The following is a 19050-nucleotide window of genomic DNA, read 5'->3' as shown; positions in this document are numbered from 1 at the left end:
GGGCAGAATATACTGGAGGGAGGTGGGGTGGTAAGGGTAGAAATGAGAAGATCAAATTAATCAATTAATAACTGAGTACTGTAACTTCAACTTTTAGAATAAGTTGAATTTACTAAGTTATCTATTCATTCACAAGTTGGAATATGATATATGACTTTGTATATGTTGATGTGTGTAAAAGATTGGAAAGAAACACATAAAGATTTACCAATGACTGTGATGATGATGCTGTGGTTATATGAGAGAATGTCCTTTATTTTTCAAAGAGATTCGGCTGATGTCTCATGTTGGCTACCAATTACTTTCAAATGGTTCAGAAAAATATACACATAAATAAACAAGACAAACAGTAATTTTTTGGCATGTTGAAATTTTTCATAAAATATATTTGGAAAAATATGCTACCAATGGTGAGTTCCTCAGGCAGTAATTTTATGAGTGATTTTTACATTCTTACTTTATACTTTTCCGTATTTTCTAAATTGGTTTTATTATTTTCATTAGAAAAGGAAAAATAAATGCTGTATCAACCACACAAAGGTATTAAAAAGTTTTCTCTCTCTGTGCATAGACATACACACATACTCATTCACTCACTGCCTGGCTCAATCAGGCTTGGCCACAAGTGCCAGAATCAGCCTTTTGTAAACAGGCATTTCCTTTTTAGAAATCAGTCCCAGGTTCCCAGAGAAAACATGGCTTTGCCAGAATCCCTGAGAGTGGAAGGCTAGAATGCCAGCCACACTCACAGCTCGATGCCGTGTTCAATGATTTCCTTTTGTTGCTTGATGACTTCAAACTGCTCAGGGTCGTCCTGAACGGTTGTCTGGGTCCCCGAGGACACTGTGGACTCCATGGATGTCACACTACACCGTCTCGCCATGTCAAGGCCTTTCCCATCCCCCATTTCCTGATCCGTGAGCCTCTCCTGACCTGTAAGGACACAAAAGCAAAGCAAATTAAATAAGAAGGTGGGACACAGACACAGCCAAGCAAGGTCTGGCGGCACGGCCCCCTTTCCCAGATCTGTAATAGCAACAAGTCTATACTATAAGGAACATAAGCATGAAACCTTAGTATTACTCAGATACTTTACTTAAAAACTTACTTCTTCATGGAATTTGATGAGCTAATTCTAAAATTCACATGAAAGAGTAAAAACGGCAAAAAGCAGTCAAGACAACTTAAGAACACTGAATAGGAGGACTTGCCCTATAAGGTACCAAAAACAAGTCTGGTTTGGTGTTAAAATAGATAAACAGAAAAGAACAGAAAATCCAGAAAGAAGGCCAGGAACAGTGGCTCACATCTGAAATCCCAGTGCTTTGGGAGGCTGAGGTGGGAGGATCACTTGGGTGGGAGGACCGCTTGAGCCCGGGAGTTTAAGGCTGCAGTGAGCTACAATCGCAACACTATACTCTGATAATGGAAAGAGACCCTGTCTCTTAAAAAAAATTGAAATTGCACAAACAGACTTACATACATAGGAAAATACTGTATATCATAAGGGTGAGGCATTGAATCAGTGAGGGAATGAGCAACTACTAAAAAGGCACTGGAACAACTGGCTCTCTATCTGAAACAATGAAGTTCCAGCACAACTTCACACAACTCCAGATGCATTAAAAGCAGGACTTTCAAAATAATATAGGTATTTAGCAAACTGAAAAGTTTTTTTCAATTCTAAGACAACTATACCAAGACAACTGTTCCCAGCAGTCGTAGAAGCCTATTATGAATAGAGGTGGGAGTGGCAGCAATGCTCTCTTACCAAGACTGGTCTGGTGGTTGGGATTCACATACAGGTCTTTGCTCCACTCCACCATGCACTTGAGAATGGACACGAGGCACTCTAGGCCTTTCTTCCTCAGGCTGAGCTCCTAAGGAACAAAGTGACACAGGGTAGAGGCTTAACAGAAAAATGAAGAGACATCTATGAGGCTCTTTGGGACCCCTGTGAGGCTATGGGATAAATCACTGACAGTCAGTGCTATTAAGGATGAAACAAACCCAAAGCTAAGAAATGGCAAGTATTAATGATGCATTGCAAAACGCCGGACATCTCTAAAGGTGTGCATTATAAACATCCCAGCAGCAAAAATATGGGATATGTGGTTTCCTAAAGTGAACAATGTTATTTGAATTTTCAAAGTTTTCATTCACTGCTTGTGTGATTTAAAGAAAGAAAAAAAAAACCTTAAATTTTTTAATTTTTTTTTTTTTTTTTAGACGGAGTTTCGCTCTTGTTACCCAGGCTGGAGTGCAATGGCGCGATCTCGGCTCACCGCAACCTCCGCCTCCTGGGTTCAGGCAATTCTCCTGCCTCAGCCTCCTGAGTAGCTGGGATTACAGGCACGCGCCACCGTGCCCAGCTAATTTTTGTATTTTTAGTAGAGACGGGGTTTCACCATGTTGACCAGGATGGTCTTGATCTCTTGACCTCATGATCCACCCGCCTCGGCCTCCCAAAGTGCTGGGATTACAGGCTTGAGCCACCGCGCCCGGCAAATTTTTTAATTTTTAAAAAAATAACAAGGTCTCGCCGGGCACGGTGGCTCACACCTGTAATCCCAGCACTTTGGGAAGCCAGTGCAGGTAGATCACCTGAGGTCAGGAGTTCAAGACCAGCCTGGACAACATGGTGAAACTCCATCTCTACTAAAAACACAAAAATCAGCCGGGTGTGGTGGCAAGCACCTGTAATCCCTGCCACTCGGGAGGCAGGAGAATCACTTGAACCCAGGAGGCGGAGGTTGCAGTGAGCCGAGATCAAGCCACTACACTCTAGCCTGGATGACAGATGGGAGATTCCTTCTCAAAAAAAACAAAAACAAAACAAACAAAACAAGGTCTTAAACTAGTGACCCTGAATAAAGGAGAAAAGAACCTTGAATTATGTAGCAAGTAAGTAACTCTGGATACAATGTATCCTCTAAATACCACAAATACATTCCATTTTAAGGTTCACCCTTTAAGTAAATAAAAATGATGATTTTCAAAAATAAATAGCATTCTTAAATAACAAGTTGAATATGAATATATCTAACAAAAATGCAGCTGGACACGGTGGCTCACACCTGTAATTCTAGCACTTTCCAAGGCCGAGAAGGGTGGATCATGAGGTAAGGAGTTCAAGACCAGCCTGGCCAACACAGTGAAACCCCTTCTCCACTGAACATACAAAAAAGTTAGCTGTGCGTGGTAGTGCGTGACTGTAATTCCAGCTACTTCAGAGGCTAGGGCAGGAGAATTGCTTGAATTCGGGAGGTGGAGGCTGCAGTGAGCCGAGATCATGCCATTGTACTCCAGCTCTGGGAGACAGAGCAAGACTCTGTCTTGGACAAAAAAAAAAGAAAAAAGAAAAAAAATGCAAATAGATTCAAAACAGCATCTCAGGCAGCAAAGATCTCTGTGATTCTAATGACAATTATGACCATCTTTTAGGAAAAATGCCCATACACCAAAATTCTACACATAATTCCAGAGAGCTTGTAGACCCTCCGACCAGTTCATTCAGAAGTCTAGAGTTAAGTATCCTATTTTCTTTGTAGGTACTCTAAATAATAAGGCATTCTGCTACTAGGCAATCTTCTTTGCCTGTGTTGCAGACTGGGATCCTGTTTTCCACACTATCTTTGGAAGGGTGACTGAGAATGAATTTGCTTCCAATGGGTCTCAGCTCAAAGGTCACCTTCTAAGGTACTACCCTAATGACCCCATTAAGAGTTACAGCACCTCACCTCCAGCACCTCCTCTGCCATCCCTGTTTTAGTATTCTCTGAAGCCCTTATCATCATCTGAACCGACTTCTTTAATGTCGTTTCATGATGGCAGGAATTGTGTGCATACATATGTGTGTCTTGTTTACTATATCAAGGACAGTGCCTGTCATGTGGTGGCACTCAATAAATGTTAACTGGAATGAATGAACTTTAATATAATTGAGTGTCCGCAGTGTTTTTTACCTGTAGAGGTGTCATTCCCAGCTCATGTCCACTTCTTCCCTGAGCAATTTTGGATAAATCATTTACAAGGCGCTCGAAAATGTTAGCAGCATTTAAATCACAGTCGTAGTTGACATAAATATCCACAACACACTGGGCATCTTGGAAAATAACATATAAGTATCAGAAATTCTGATCAAATAGCAGTTATGTTTTCTTATCAAACAAGATCTGTTTGCCAACAAGTTTCCCCAGTGAACTACCAACCTGGTGGCCACATCTCACTCAGGAAACACGTGTTGGACGTACTAGGAAGCTGGCAGAAAGGAGGTTGTTTTCAGGCCTGCTTCTGAGCAAAATGAAATCTCAGGCAGTTCATTCCACCTGTCCAAGGCTCACTTTTCACTTCAAGGAAGGGGCTAACAACTACCTGATCCACCTCTGAAAGTTGTGTCACTCTTACAAAATTGCATTTGATGCCAGACAAGTAGGATGCTTACTTTAGGCCACATAATTGTATTGTGTAAGGTAAATCCACATGTACCATAGCACCCAATTGGTAGCACCAGTATCTCAGGTCCTGTGATTAACAGTGCTAAGCTTGTAGGTAACGTGACCAAGTGTCCCAGTTTGACAGGATTAGGGGATTTCTGGGACATGAGACTTGTAGTGCTAAAACCAGGAAGTCCTGGGCAACAGTCTGAGTTGGTCATCCTCTAAAAAAGGAGAGGTGGGGCTAATCATTAGGTCTAAATTAGCCTTTAAAACTCTAAAAGGAGGGGTTAAAAGTCTTAATGTGAGCTTTGGCAAATTAAAGCATCAAAAGTGTTTATGGGTAAGTCCAGTGGATGAGTGTCCCCAGGTGAATATACCTGCACAGATCCTTGTCAGAGTCTGAATGACCATCCATCTGTGCTCAAAAGAACTTGTTGATGTTTCTAAAATGTTCAGGAAAATTTCTTTGAAAAAGACCTATATGACATGAAGACAAAGGAGGACACTAATTAACAGTTTCAACCAGGGCTCAAAACATCCAAAGTCCTCAGCAGCCAGGCTGATCCTGCAGTAAGTAAAGCACCCTGGGCAGAAGGAAAAGAGTGGAGCACCTGCCCAGCTGAGCAGCACTGTGACCCTGGCCTTGGTGGGGATGGCTGGCGGGGGGGTGGGGGCCATCAGGGGAGCTGCCAAGTGGAAATGCAGGACCCATGTTGTGACTTCTTGGAGAGAAACCAGAAATCTGGATTTTCATGTAAAACAGGATTTCTCAATTTGGCAACTAATCTAAATGATTTCAAACAATTTACAGACCAAACAGACATATTTAGGGGTTGAGCTCAGCACAAAGACCATCTCCTTTGGTTAAAATGAAAGGCACATAAGGTCTGAGGGCAGTAACTTTTTATAAAAAGATATTCTCTTACTCATTCAAAAAGTTCTGATTTACTGGGGTGCCAGCTGATGCATATGCCATTCACAACCCTCCCTGCCCCTGCCCACCCCTGAGTTCAGGGATGGTAAGATATGAAACACTTTTGCAAACTATTTTCCTAATGCCTACAGTATTAGCAGCATTCTCAATATTGAGTATTATTATTAATGACTAATAATAATAGTAAATAATCAAATGAAAAAAATTTGGAGTCCGTACCTCTATCTGCATTTTCAAGTGCATTTTAAAGTTTGAAAGAAGAGTAAGAAAAATGGCAAGAGAGAGCTCAAAGACATCAGGCACTGAAGAGACGCCGTTTTTGGACAAGGCCACACAGAGATATTGCTTGATTGCATTGATGAACATCTCATGAGTCCTGAACACAGGGCCAGCATTTTGCAACACAGAGAGAAGCAGCTGCAGGGAAACCACCTTGGAACGTAGCTCATGGGATCTGGCAAAGAAAATGAAAAACCACAACAGTGCTAAAAGATAAAATGTCAAACAGTATGTTTCTTGAGAAGGCCTTGCTCCTCTACCAATGAGCAGAATTTTCTGTGAAGCCGATGAGTTAAGAATTAATGGCACCTAAATGTCAGGAGAATGAGGGCAGATGGCATGAGGTGGGTCCTTCTGGAACTGCAGGCCCTTTGAGAACAAGAGCTGCCAACTCCTTTTTGTACCTCTCCATCACAAAGTAGAGAATACAGCAGCAGCAAAGTAAGCGTCAACTGACTCTGGTGAGCGGGTTGTGCAACTGCACTGACGGAACCAAGGCTTTATATCACTTGTGGGAGGCTGAGTCACCTGGCTCACCCTATCTTCACACACCATGAAAATGGTGCTCTTTATCCACCTACCTGACAACCCTCCCTCCCCGCTGCCCATCCCTGAGTTCAGGAATGGTAAGAAATGGTAAATTTTCATGAACTATTTTCTTAACATTTATTTTTATTTTTAAAAATTTATTGTTTGAGACAGAGTCTCACTCTGTTGCTCAGGCTATAGTTCAGTGGCAAGATCTTGGCTTACCACAACCTCTGCCTCCCGGGTTCAAGCGATTTTCTTGCCTCAGTCTCCCAAGTGGCTGGGACTACAGGCATGTGCCACCACACCCGGCTAATTTTTATATTTTTTGTAGAGATGGGGTTTCGTCTTGTTGGCCAGGCTGGTCTCGAACTCCTAGCCTCATGTGAGCCACCCGCCTCGGCCTCCCAGAATGCTGGGATTACAGGTGTGACCTACCGCGCCTGGCCTATTTTCCTAATACTTATGATAGTATTAGCAGCATTCTCAATAGAGGAGTTGAGGATTATTAATGACTAATGACAAGAACAACAGTGACAATTTATAAAGTACAAGGCCTGAGGCCTAGGACAACATTGATATTTCATTTAATCAATCTTGTAAGATGATTTTCCATTATTTCCATTTTTCAGATGAGGCTTGGTAAGTCATATAGCCAAGAAACTGCTCTCAATTGGAGGAGCCAAGATCTAAATGCAGCCCTTTCTGGCTCTGAAACCTCTGCCTTCTTCACTCCACACTGCTGACATCCTTGTAGTAGTTTGTTTAGTGCAAAGAAATGTTTGGTTTCCCTGTGTCAAATCTGGGGCTTACATCTGTATTGATGAAGCAGAGGTTTCCAAACAGAACAGGGAGCTGATGTTTGCAGGCATCCTGTCCTTCCTATTCTATATCACGAGATTCAATTCACTAGCTAGTAAAAATGTGTTTTTTATATGTTCAACAAACAGACTGTTTTTCGCATTCCCATGCCAAAAAAAGCGAAACTGAGCAAAATCTTGGTTGATGGGGATAGTGAGACAATTCAATATGAAAGGACTGTAGAGACTGCATGAGTCTGAAAAGTTGTAAAACCATTCCTGCACTTACACTGACAAAGAGACACGACACTGGGACTTCTTGGAACAAAGGAAATGTGAAACACAGTACCATGTGCTACTGGATCATTGGGTTTAAGATGGCCAAGAACTGCTGTCTGCTTACTTTGGGTCTGGAGGGCCTTCACCAAGGGGTTTCATGGACAGCTTGCACAGAGAGCGGAACACAAGGAAGGCATCCTTCTGCAGAACGTGGGAGAACCTGGCAGCTACTTGATGTCCTTGTGCATCAGATTCCTAGGATTAGAAACAAACATCAGCAGGGTGTGGTGGCATGAATCTGTAGTCCCAGCTATTCAGGAGGCTGAGGTGGGAGGATCCACTGAGCCCAGGAGGTCAAGGCTGCAGTAAGCCATGATGGCACCGCTGCACTCCAGTCTGGGCAACACAGTGAGATCATATCTCAAAAAATAAAAAGGGAGGGGGAAAAAACAAAAGCATAACTCTTTATCAAAAATAAGAAATGTAATCATCTCATGGAAATTCAAATTCTTCTATTTATTTAACAGGGAGATCGGGGATGTTGGGGAGGGGAAGATAGGACAAAACAGGAGCTATGGAGGAATCATCACAGCAATTCTACAGCCTTGTTCTTTGTTCTTCAGAGTTGATGTGGGTGGTTTAAAATGAAAAATAATCAGAAGTTAAGCTGTAAAAAAAAAACCAAAGCACAGGCAATTATATTAGCTTGGGTAAGAGAGGTATGTCTAAGAATATTATTGTAGGCCAGCTGCAATGGCTCATGCCTGTAATCCCAACACTTTGGGAGGCCGAGGCGGGTGGATCACAAGGTCAGGAGTTCGAGACCAGTCTGGTCAACGCAGTGAAACCCCATCTCTACTAAAAATACAAAAAATTAGCCAGGTGTAGTGGCATGCACCTGTAACCCCAGTTACTTAGCAGGCTGGGGAAGGAGAATTGCTTGAACCCAAGAGGCAGAGGTTGCAGTGAGCCGAGATCGCGCCACTGCACTCCAGCCTGGGCAACAGTGTGAGACTTTGTCTCAAAAAAACCCAAAAATAAAATAAAAATAAATAAATAAATAAAAAGCAGGTTGCAACACAGGATATGTACTGCATTATTCTATTTAAGTGGAAAAATGTGTGAGATGCAGAAAAATCTAGAAGGATATAAGTGAGATTTTAACAAGGGTAATCTCTGGGTTATCATGACTTTCCCATACATACTGACTTCTCAATACAGAGAAGGAAAAACAGGTAACTATATATTTTACTTTTCCATAATCAATTATACTATTTTGAGAGAGAAGAAAAGTGGCAGGAATTTAAGTGTTTAAAGGTCTGAGTAAACAGGGTTTAATAATGATGTTATATACCAAGCAACATTAGCACCTTCCAAGAACTGAATGTGCTAATACAAAGAATATCAGCCCAGGACTGTGTGACTAATAAATGAATACAGCTTATTTTACTTGCTTCTTTTGAGAAAAGATTTAATTCTGCATCTTTTGAAAAAGAAAAAATGGCAATGAGTCCACACAGGATATCACCAACATACCAGATTATCTGCTGATGACAAAGACTGCCTGTCATCTGCTATCCCGTTGGTCTGTGAGTTTTCATCAACTCCTGGAGGAATAGCACATTCCTGGCACTCCAGTTCACCTAGAACTCTCTGAGGTTCTGTCAGACCATGCTTTTCCGCTGCTTCTTAAAACACAAGTACAAAGTCATAGCCAAATTAGTACTGTACTTACCCCAAAAGGTTGCCTGACACCAGAAAGAAGTTATTTGTGTAACCTCCCAGCTGTTGCTTTTTCCCCTTTTCCTGTGCCAACAGCCCATGACTGACATAATCCTGGAAAAGGCATGGCCAAAGTGATGCTTAAGCTTTACAAGTTATCTGTTATCCACAGCCCCACTGCCAGGGCCACAACAATATACAATTCTCTTCAGGTCAACGGTGCCTCCACAATTGAGGAATGCAGCCGTCCTGTCCTCCCATCCCCATTCATTTTTGAAAAAGATTAGAAGCTGCTAAACCTGAAAAGTATAGATTTTTTTAAAGTGCCATTAATAAAAGAATTAGAGAAGAGCCAGTTATGACAGAAAACCTTAGTCACAGAGAAAAAATGTAAACCTGAGCTTCCTGGCAGCCATGTGAAAAAGGGAAAGAATTAAAGAATTAAATAGATTTCATCATTTAACAAAGGAAAGCATATCTGATGATCGGCAGAGCAATGAAACTAAGAAAAATTTATAAGGGACATGAAACAACTTAACGAGAACAATTTTCAATAACAGCTTTTATAAAACATATTTCATTCAACAAATATTAAGTGCCTATTATGTGCCAGGCTCTGCAGTAGTGGCTTGAGGGCACAAAGTAAACAAGACAAACATTCATTATGTGATGACTTCTTGTATAGACCCCAGAAACAAACCTAAAGGTATGAAATAAAATTTTTCTATTTTACAAGCATTCTGTAAGAAATAATAATAGAATATGTATATAGCTTTGTGGTACCTTAACAAAAAGATAGGGCTTAGAAAAGTGGCTTTTAAATCTTGACCTCTGTAAGAAATTAATTTTAAAATTATATCCCAGTACAGACACATGCACATAAACTGAAACACATTTAATGAAACAATACTTAATATTATATGTGATGCAGTCAGATCATTTGTACTCTATTTCATTTTACTCCCTTTCATTTAAAAAAATGCTGATTATAACCCACTAACATCTTGATGTCTGGACCAATTAATGGTTTATTGGCACTGGAACCAAGTGTTCAGCATACAGCCACTGACCTGAGATTTTAGGCAGAAACAAAGAAAAAAACATCATCTAATAGTCATTCTGAGCTATACAAGTTTAATTCCACTGAAACTATACCATGAGGCAGTTATGAGTGAAGCCTAACTAACTAAAGCTTCCCTGTACAGCTGGTACCTGCTGACATGTGGACTGTCCCCTTGACACAACAATGGCTGGCCATGAAAACTCAGCTGCAATGGACATGGATCTCAGGGCTCACAGCCCACTCCTAGAAAAACCTGGATACCCGCTAATCTAGAAAGCAGATGGAATGGCCCTCTACGTCTCTGTGTGGAGCATCTAAGCCTAACGCTGTCAGACTATGTTTCTTAAACCCAACCCAAATGAGAAAAAAATGAGTCAGTAAAAACAAGTCATTTTTGAATCCCATATAAAAGATGGGCAGACGTGGGAAGATTCAGGTTTCATGAGCTCCACAAGTTCTCGGAGCAGGGAAGAGGAAACTTCACACTATAATATTTTGCTGAGGACTTTTTGGAGGAATCAGGGAAGAGAAAAGGCTAGGTTGTCCTTGGTTTTTACCTTTAATGGCGGAGGTGACTACATCTTCCAAGATGTCCTTCACCACCTCCTGGGCTCCATCATCAGTCCCTATACACACACACCCAAATACAAAACACACATAAGCATTTCCAGGAAAAACAAAGGAAGAGAGGGAAGAAGATTATGCAGAGATGCATTTCAGAAGGCAAGGGTACAAACAAGTTCTCCCAAAGGCCAAATCTGATTGTGCCAATGGAGGACAATTGCCTTGAAATCTGGAAACTTAGGCAGCATCTGTTCTGCTTTTGAGGTTCCCTTTGTGGAGCACTAAAATCCAACTGGCTTGTACTCTCTTCCTTCCTAAGTCCCAGTGGCTTGGCCCAGGGCCCTTCCCACCACCCCCAACTTGGAGGCAGGAGCTCGATTTTAATCAGCGTAGGGTTCCTGGCAGAACAAAAGATGGAGCTTTCTCTTGTGCCTTAGCCTCAGGGACCAGCGACTTGCCTGCTGCTGCTTCGCCTTCCCACACTGGAAACCCAGAATTTGGTATGAGATTTCCAATGTGATAGTTGAGGATTTACTAAACTTTTATGAAATTATTCTGTAAAATGTTAACTGTTTAAGAAGAGGTTCAGTATCTTACTTTTTTTTTTTTCAGAACACTAGTTCTGGGAAAGAGTTTTTATAAAGTAAACAGCTCTTGGCTAGATGTTTAGAAGTAAACATTACTCTTTTTTTTTTTTTTTTAAAGACAGGGTTTTGCTCTCTTGCCCAGGCTGGAGTGCAATGGCACCATCCTAGCTCACTGCAACTTCTGCCTCCTTGGCTCAAGCAAGCAATCCTCCTGCCTCATCATGCCCGGCTAACTTTTGTAGTTTTAGTAGAGATAACGTTTTGCTATGCTGCCTAGGCTGGTCTTAAATTCCTGAGTTCAAGTGATTCACCCGCCATGGCCTCCCAAAGTGCTGGATTACAAGCAAGAGCCACTGCACCTGGCCTAGCATTACTCATTTATAAAACATCATTTTGACCAAAAAGACAATCACCTTAAAAAAGCAAAACCAAAATAACCCTCTGAATATATATTAATGAGGATTTTCAACCCAACTACCATTTTTATGAGTTCTATGCTTGATCTATAAGGTCCTGGAGGGCAGTGCTAAGTATTTTCATTTCCATTGGGCACTTAATACCCTGGAACTATCTACGTGGCAAAGTAAATTTGTGTGGAAAATATTGAAGTTACAAGTTTTTCCTAGGAGGCAAAGGGAACTTGAAATTAGAAAACCCCAGAAACAGTCACAATCTGCTAAACTCACTTCTTCATCTAAAAACGATGATTTAGACTGTATCACTGCTACTCAAACTTCATCATTCTCAAACCACCTTCATAATTTTTGCCACATTCATGCACCACTATATTATTATATATTATTACGTATTTTAAATATACCGTCGTGTACCACATAACAACGATTGGTAAATGAGGAAGCACACATACAATAGTGGTCCCGGAAAATTACAAATGGAGCTGAAAACTTCCTACCACCTAGTGACATCATAGCTGTCATTATGTCACAGCACAACTTATTACTTATATTTGTGGTGATGCTGGTGTGAACAAACCTACTCTGCTACCAGTCATATAAAAGCATAGCACATGCAGTTCTATACAGTACATAATGGCAATGGTAATAAATGACTATGTTATTAGTTTATGTATTTACTATAATATACTTTTTTTTTGAGAGAGAGCCTCACTCTGTTGCCCAGGCTGGAGTGCAGTGACACAATCTTGGCTCACTGCAACCTCCACCTCCCAGGCTCAAGCAATTCTCCTGACTCAGCCTCCCGAGTAACTGGGATTAGAAGCGTCTGCCACCACACCCAGCTAATTTTTGTATTTTTAGTAGAGATGGGATTTCACCATATTGGCCAGGCTGGTCTCAAACTCCTGACCTCAAGTGATCTACCCACCTTTGGCCTCCCAAACTGTTGAGATTACAGGCATGAGCCATCATGCTCAGCCTATACTATACTTTTTATTGTCACTGCCTTCTACTTATTTAGAAAAGAAGTTGTTCACTGTAAAAAAAAAAAAAAAAAAAAGTCTCAGGCAGGGCGGGGCATGGTGGCTCACACCGGTAATCCCAGCACTTTGGGAGGCCAAGGCGGGTGGATCACGAGGTCAGGAGATCGAGACCATCCTGGCCAACATGGTGAAACCCCATCTCTATTAAAAATACAAAAATTAGCTGGGCAAAGTGACACATGCCTGTAATCTCAGCTACTCAAGAGGCTGAAGCAGGAGAATAGCTTGAACCTGGGAGGCGGAGGTTGCAGTGAGCTGAGATGGCACCACTGTACTCCAGCCTGGCAACAGAGCGAGACTCTGTCTCCAAAAAAAAAGGTCTATGGCAGGTTCAGGAAGCATTCAAGAAGTAAGTATTGTTATTATAGGAGATACCAACTCCATGTGTGTTACTGCCCCTGAAGAGCTTCCAGGGGACAAGATGTGGAGGTGGAAGACAGTGATATGAATGATCCTGACCATGTGTAGGCCCAGGCTAATCTGTTTTGTGGCTTAGTTTAAAAAAAAAGAAAAATTTTTAAAAAAGTTTTAAAAACCTAAAATTTAAGAAATAGAAAAAAAAAGTTATAGAATAAGAATATAAAGAAAAAATATTTTTGTGCAGCTGTACAATGTGGTTGTTTTAAACTATGTGCTATTACAAGAGTTAAAAAGTTAAAAAAATAAAGTTTATAAAGTAAAAATGTTACAATAAGCTAAAATTAATTTATTATCGAAGAAAGAAAATTATTTTTATAGGCTAGGCACAGTGCCTCATGCCTATAATCTCAACACTTTGGGAGACCAAGGCGGGTAGATCACCTGAGGTTAGAAGTTTGAGACCAGCCTGGTCAACATCGTGAAACTCAGTCTCTACCAAAAATACAAAAATTAACTGGGTGTGGTAGCGGGCACCTGTAATCCCAGTTACTCAGAAGGCTGAGGCAGGAGAATCACTCTGTCCCGAAGCAAAATAAGGGGGCCACCTTGAATAGGTTCACATAGGGGAAGCCTTGCTGCCATTCCCTCCCTAACCAGCTAGAGAACCACCTAACTCACATCCTTCCTAACAGATCCTGAATTTTGTTTTGGGAGGGAATGTGCCGACATTTCCCAGCCTTTCTTGCAGAAAGGGTGATGATGTGATGAAGTTAAAACCAATGAAGGGTAAGCATAAGTTATCAAGGGTGGTAATGACTTCCAGAAAACTCCTCTTTAGAAAGGGGAGTGACTCAGCTGGCAGAGTTCTTTAGTCCTACCTCTTCCTTTTTCTTCCTACCTGGAACAAAACGACAGGATCCTGAGCCATAAGACGACCTTAAGGATAGAAGTCACATGCTAAGAAAAATGGGGAAAAAAATGGGAGGAGTCTGAGATAAGGCCTACCCACATCCAGTTAAGTAGGGAGCATGGGAGATGGTAGGGTGGTAAGAGTCATTCAATCAACAAACTGAGTGTCTATGTGTCCAGCACTGTTCCAGGCATTTGGAACATACCACTATCTAAAACAAAGATCCTGGTCAGGTGCAGTGGCTCACACCTGTAATCCCAGCACTTTGGGAGGCTGAGATGGTGGATCACCTGAGGTCAGGAGTTCGAGACCAGCCTGGCCAACATGGTGAAACCTGTTTCTATTAAAAAATACAAAATTAGCCAGGAGTGGTGGCATGCGCCTGTGGTCCCAGCTACTCAGGAGGCTGAGGCAGGAGAATCACTTGAACCTGGGAGGCAGAGGTTGCAGTGAGCCAAGATCTCACCACTGCACTCCAGCCTGAGCAACAGAACAAGACTCTGTCTCAAAAAAAAAGGTGAGCTAAGAAATCCACAAACACATAGGTAATTTTACATAGAATTTATAAAAATGTTTTAGGATTCTGACTTTTAACTCCCAACATCAGACATCAGTGTGCTGGAACAAAACATCAGCGTGCTGATGTCTGGTGTTGGGAGTTAAAAGTCAGAATCCTAAAAACAAACTTTAACTCCTGACCTCAAGTGATCGGCCTCCCAAAGTGCTAGGATTGGAGGCGTGAGCCACCACGCCCAGCAGCCTCAGGTATTTCTTTATAGCAATGCAAGAACAGACTAATACAGATGCTCAGGCCTATTGGTAAACTCTCTTCATCTACACAAATAACATGGGAGGCAAATTATCCCAGGAAGGCTGTGAGGGTTCCCAGTTAATTAAACTGAAAAACATTATGTTGAACGCCGAGTTAGCAGCACAATGAGTGCCTATGTGTTGGTGATTACTGAAGGACAGTCTGTGGGAGAGCCCCATGGTTGTGTCCAACATCCATGTACTTTAGTAACATATAAAAATAATAGCCACAGAGGCACTAGAGCTCAGGCCTCTCACTGGGCCTTGATGCCTGGACTCCAGGCCTGGGCACTGTCTCCCTTGCTCCCTTGTCTGCCTTGCTCAACTCCCTCGCCTGAAGGACCTGTTGTTTCTTGTTTTTTTGAGATGGCATCTCGCTGTCACCCAGGCTGGAGTACAATGGCATGATCTCAGCTCACTGCAACCTCCACCTCCTGGGTTCAAGCAATTCTCCTGCCTCAGCCTCCTGAGTAGCCGGGATTGCAGGCGCTCTCCCGAATCAGCCTCCTGAGTAGCTGAGATTACAGGTGCCCACCACCACGTATGGTTAATAGTTTTGCATTTTTAGTAAAGACGGGGTTTCACTATATTGGCCAGGCTGGTCTTGAACTCCTGACCTCATGATCCGCCTGCCCCGGGCTCCCAAAGTGCTGGGATTACAGGTGTGAGCCACTGCGCCCGGCCAAGACCTGTTCTTTCTTTAGAGCCTAGTCCTGAGAACTGGAAGTCATTTACTCTTTTAAGATTGATTGACTGATTTAGAGATGGGGTGTTTATTTAGAGACAGGGTCTTGCTTTGCTGCCCAGGATGGAGCACAGTGGGCTATTCACGGACACACTGAAGCATCAAACTCCTGGCCTCAAGTGATCCTCTTGCCTTAACCTCCCAAGTAGCTGGTAATACAGGTGTGTGTGCCATGGCACCCAGCCCCCTTGCTCTTTTGAAAGGTAACAGCACACCTCCATTCTGACCCCCTATTTACAGGTCTGGGGTTTGCTTCTCCTAGGCAATCTGATTTCCATGTTCCTGGGAAAGTCTCATAGGATGCACCAAGTATTGGCCACAAAATCCACAGCAACATGCTAACTGCAAATTATTTTCTCTTTGTTAGAGCAGAACTTCAAGTTACTGTGTTTCTGCAAAATTATATTCTAGCAATAATGTTTTCTCCTCATTTGAAAAATGTATTTGCTGAATGTCTGCTGTGTGTGCCAGGCACCATTTTAGGTGTTGGGAATATGGTGGTGAGCAGGGAAGCCTAAGCTTCAGACCAGGAACAATTGAACAGAACTCTTCAGTAATTTCAGGTATTGGTAAATGCTATGAAAAAAATAAAAGATAATGAGACAGATGTGATGAGGATCTACAGAAGTTGATCAGGGAAGCCTCTCTCAGTCTCAACTGAGAGACCTGAAGATACAGGGGGCTCAGAGGCAGGGAAGAGACAGTAAGTGCAAAGGCACTGAGGCAGAAACAAGCACAGACTTTCAATAACCAGAAAGGGCACCTGTGCATTGTATAGCAAAAAAGAGAAAGAGAGGTATAAGCTATGAGGACAGGGCATGGTTTTCAGTCAGAATGGGGCAGGATGGAGAATTACCAAAGGGGTTTGAGCAGGGGTCAAGATCTAATTCATGCTTTTGAGAGATCACTTTGGCTCCTGTACAGAAAATGAGCTAAAGTGGAAGCACTTTTATGCAGCTCAGAGAGACTTGGTTTTATATCTGCACAGCTATGCTTATTACAGTGTATTTAAATATTAATATTTATTGACTGTTCACAGCTTAACAAGGGTTACAGTAAAAACCTGATCCTTGCCCTAGAGAGTTAGAAAGGCAAAGATGATGACAGATACAGAGGGCGGGCTGGGGGGTTCTGAGCACCTTCCTTAGGACTCTCAACAGCAGGAGTAAGTAGATGGCAACTCCGTGCTCACCCTGAGACAAACAGCATTCTTGGTGGCAATTTTTTCTTTTGTGTTTTCCTTAAATAAATGAATACCAAACAACATTCCAGCAACAACACTTGATCTGTTCTCATGTATGTCAAGCAGTCTGGAAAATTAAAAGGAATAAAACCTGCTCAAATATGTGCACTCCAGTAGGGAACATACTAGCAACAGAAATCACTATCAGTAATGTGGCTGAAGAAGAGATGAGATCAATTATAAAGACAGGTCAGATATATTGTGCAGAACAACCTGCTTGAGTGAAGAAGCATTTGACAGAATCACTTGGGAAAGGAAATTCCTGAGAAAATAACAATTTTGGATCTGGTTCCTACAAACTGCTCAGGGAAAGATATGAACAGTCAGAAGTATCATCTTATAACAACTCAATCCAATATTTCATTTCATTTAGTTTAAGGATATAATCAGGTGTGGGATAGTCTCTCACTTAAAAACCCAACAAAAACCAGTGATACACATGGTCACAAAAAGAAGAAAACAAAGCTATCTGTCCATCTGTCTATCTACCGCTACCTTCTTGCTCCTTCCACAGATATCTGTGAGTGGCTACTAACTGCCAGGCACTGGGCAAGGCATGGAGATCCAGTGTATACATGAGACTCAAAGCCTTTGTGCTCCTGTGGACAGACACTGAGTGACTAATCACCCAATCAATTAACTACTGGGAGCAAAGTGTCCCAACCTGAACCTGCTGCACTGAGGCTGACATGAAGAAGTAGTAGCTAGACACATCCCAGCACTATTTAGGGAAAACAGCAAAGCTGACAACAGGACACTTGACATCATGCCTCGCTGGTTGTGTTCCCTAAGAGAAAAGCAATGGGAAAGGCCCAGAAAGAGACAAGCTGTTATCAAGGGTTCCCTTCATATGTTATGACATATGCTTCTTCTGCTCTTCACACAGGCTGATTCCCTCTCACACTTGGAAAAAAACCATATCAGCCCATACCTGACAGCGATGAGCCTCCTTCTCTGGGCGCGTCTCCATTTTCCGTGCTTACTTTTCCAGAATCACTCCTGGCATGTTCACTGTCGGTTAAATCTGTTTTTTCGGGAGTTGTTGGTTTGCTCTGTGCCTGGCTGTGCTTCAAATGAATGAACTTTGGGGATACTGCTGCAGCTTGGATCACAGGGGACTGGGGTTTCGACTGGATTGGTTTTTCCAGTTCTCTGGCCTCCTGCAACTAAAAGGCAACAAAAAAGGGATACAATTTAAATAGTTTCAGCATTTTGGTAAGGAATAAAAATTATGCCAGCCTATCGCTTAAAAAATTTCCTGGACTGGGTGCAGTGGCTAACACCTGCAATTCCAGCACTTTGGGAGGCTGAGGCAACAGGAATGTTTGAACCCAGGAGTTCGAGACCAGCCTGGGCAACGTGGTGAAACTCTCTCTCTACAGAAAACAAAAAAAATTAGCTGGGTGTGGTGGCACATGCCTGTAGTCCCAGCTACTTGGGAGGTTGAGGTGAGACGATTACTTGAGCTGGGGAGGTCAAGCCTGCAGAGAGCCATGATCATGCCACTGCACTCCAGCTTGGGCAACAGAACAAGACTGTCCCCCCAACCAAAAAAAAAAAAAACTTCCAGCCACAAGGATAACACACTTAAAAGGAAATAAATTCCTTTGACAAACTCCAAAAAAATTCTGAACATGAATTTCAAAATCTATGTTAGTTTCTCCGATTTTTAAAGCAAGAACAAAAGTACAGCATAGAGAATGCACAGGAAGAAGAGGTAACTTTAAAATGCTAGTGAATCTTCACAGGCACCAAGGTCACACATGAAAGAGTTCAGAGAGCAATGATGTCTTGCCCCCAGCACATAAGAGGTGCCACTCACCACTTGGTTTTCCATGCGGGTGAAAATGACGTTGAGCATCTGAGTAAGGGTAGCCTTGGCAGTGGTTTGATTGATGAGATTTTTGCTGGCCAAATAGATATTGTAACATGTCCTCACTGTCTGAAGGATAGTACCCTCATGAATTTCAATGTGTGGAGAAGTCACTGCCGTCAGAAGAGCCTAAAACAGAAATCCGCGACCTTCACCATCAGTAACGCACGTCACCATCCTGCCCTCCTATGGCCACAATTTTCTAGAGGGTCTGGTTTTGTTTTTCTTTTGTGTTGTTTTTTTAAAAATAAATTTTAAGATGGCTCTGCAAATTAAACTGGATGATTATTATCAAGAGCCAACTTCTATGGCTGTTAGTTTAACAACAATGAACAGTTCTATGAAATCCAAATTATTTGAAACAATTAAATTGTGTTGAAGCAGGCTTTCTACTGACTCACTTTCTAAAAAGCCAAACTTTTGGCCAGGTAGGGTGGCTCACTTGAGATCGGGAG

The 19050-nt window shown here is 42.1% G+C and overlaps 1 protein-coding gene across 5 annotated transcripts in view; it reads right to left on the bottom strand.

Annotated features, from left to right (window-relative positions):
- The window catches only part of ARFGEF2 (ADP ribosylation factor guanine nucleotide exchange factor 2), a 102795-nt gene that overhangs the window by 54664 nt on the left and 29081 nt on the right, over nt 1–19050 (bottom strand). For 2 of the 5 annotated variants that reach the window (XM_064382501.1, XM_012467416.2), the window contains exons 5-14: nt 18545–18724; nt 17654–17888; nt 10602–10670; nt 8796–8947; nt 7384–7514; nt 5593–5827; nt 4817–4916; nt 3966–4105; nt 1772–1880; nt 750–933 (exon numbers count right to left, since the gene is read on the bottom strand). In XM_064382501.1, the coding sequence (XP_064238571.1) occupies nt 750–933; nt 1772–1880; nt 3966–4105; nt 4817–4916; nt 5593–5827; nt 7384–7514; nt 8796–8947; nt 10602–10670; nt 17654–17888; nt 18545–18724 (1535 nt within the window). The remainder of the gene's footprint in view (nt 1–749; nt 934–1771; nt 1881–3965; nt 4106–4816; nt 4917–5592; nt 5828–7383; nt 7515–8795; nt 8948–10601; nt 10671–17653; nt 17889–18544; nt 18725–19050) is intronic. The other 3 variants (XM_064382502.1, XM_064382503.1, XM_064382504.1) reach the window with 3 other exon arrangements.

Source organism: Aotus nancymaae, unplaced genomic scaffold (genome assembly GCF_030222135.1).
Source record: "Aotus nancymaae isolate 86718 unplaced genomic scaffold, 86718_ANA_hifiasm-v0.15.2.pri h1tg000029l, whole genome shotgun sequence".
Lineage (NCBI taxonomy): Eukaryota > Metazoa > Chordata > Mammalia > Primates > Aotidae > Aotus > Aotus nancymaae.
The sequence above is the reverse complement of the archived record's forward strand: the minus strand, read 5'-3'. Positions and strand labels throughout refer to the sequence as shown.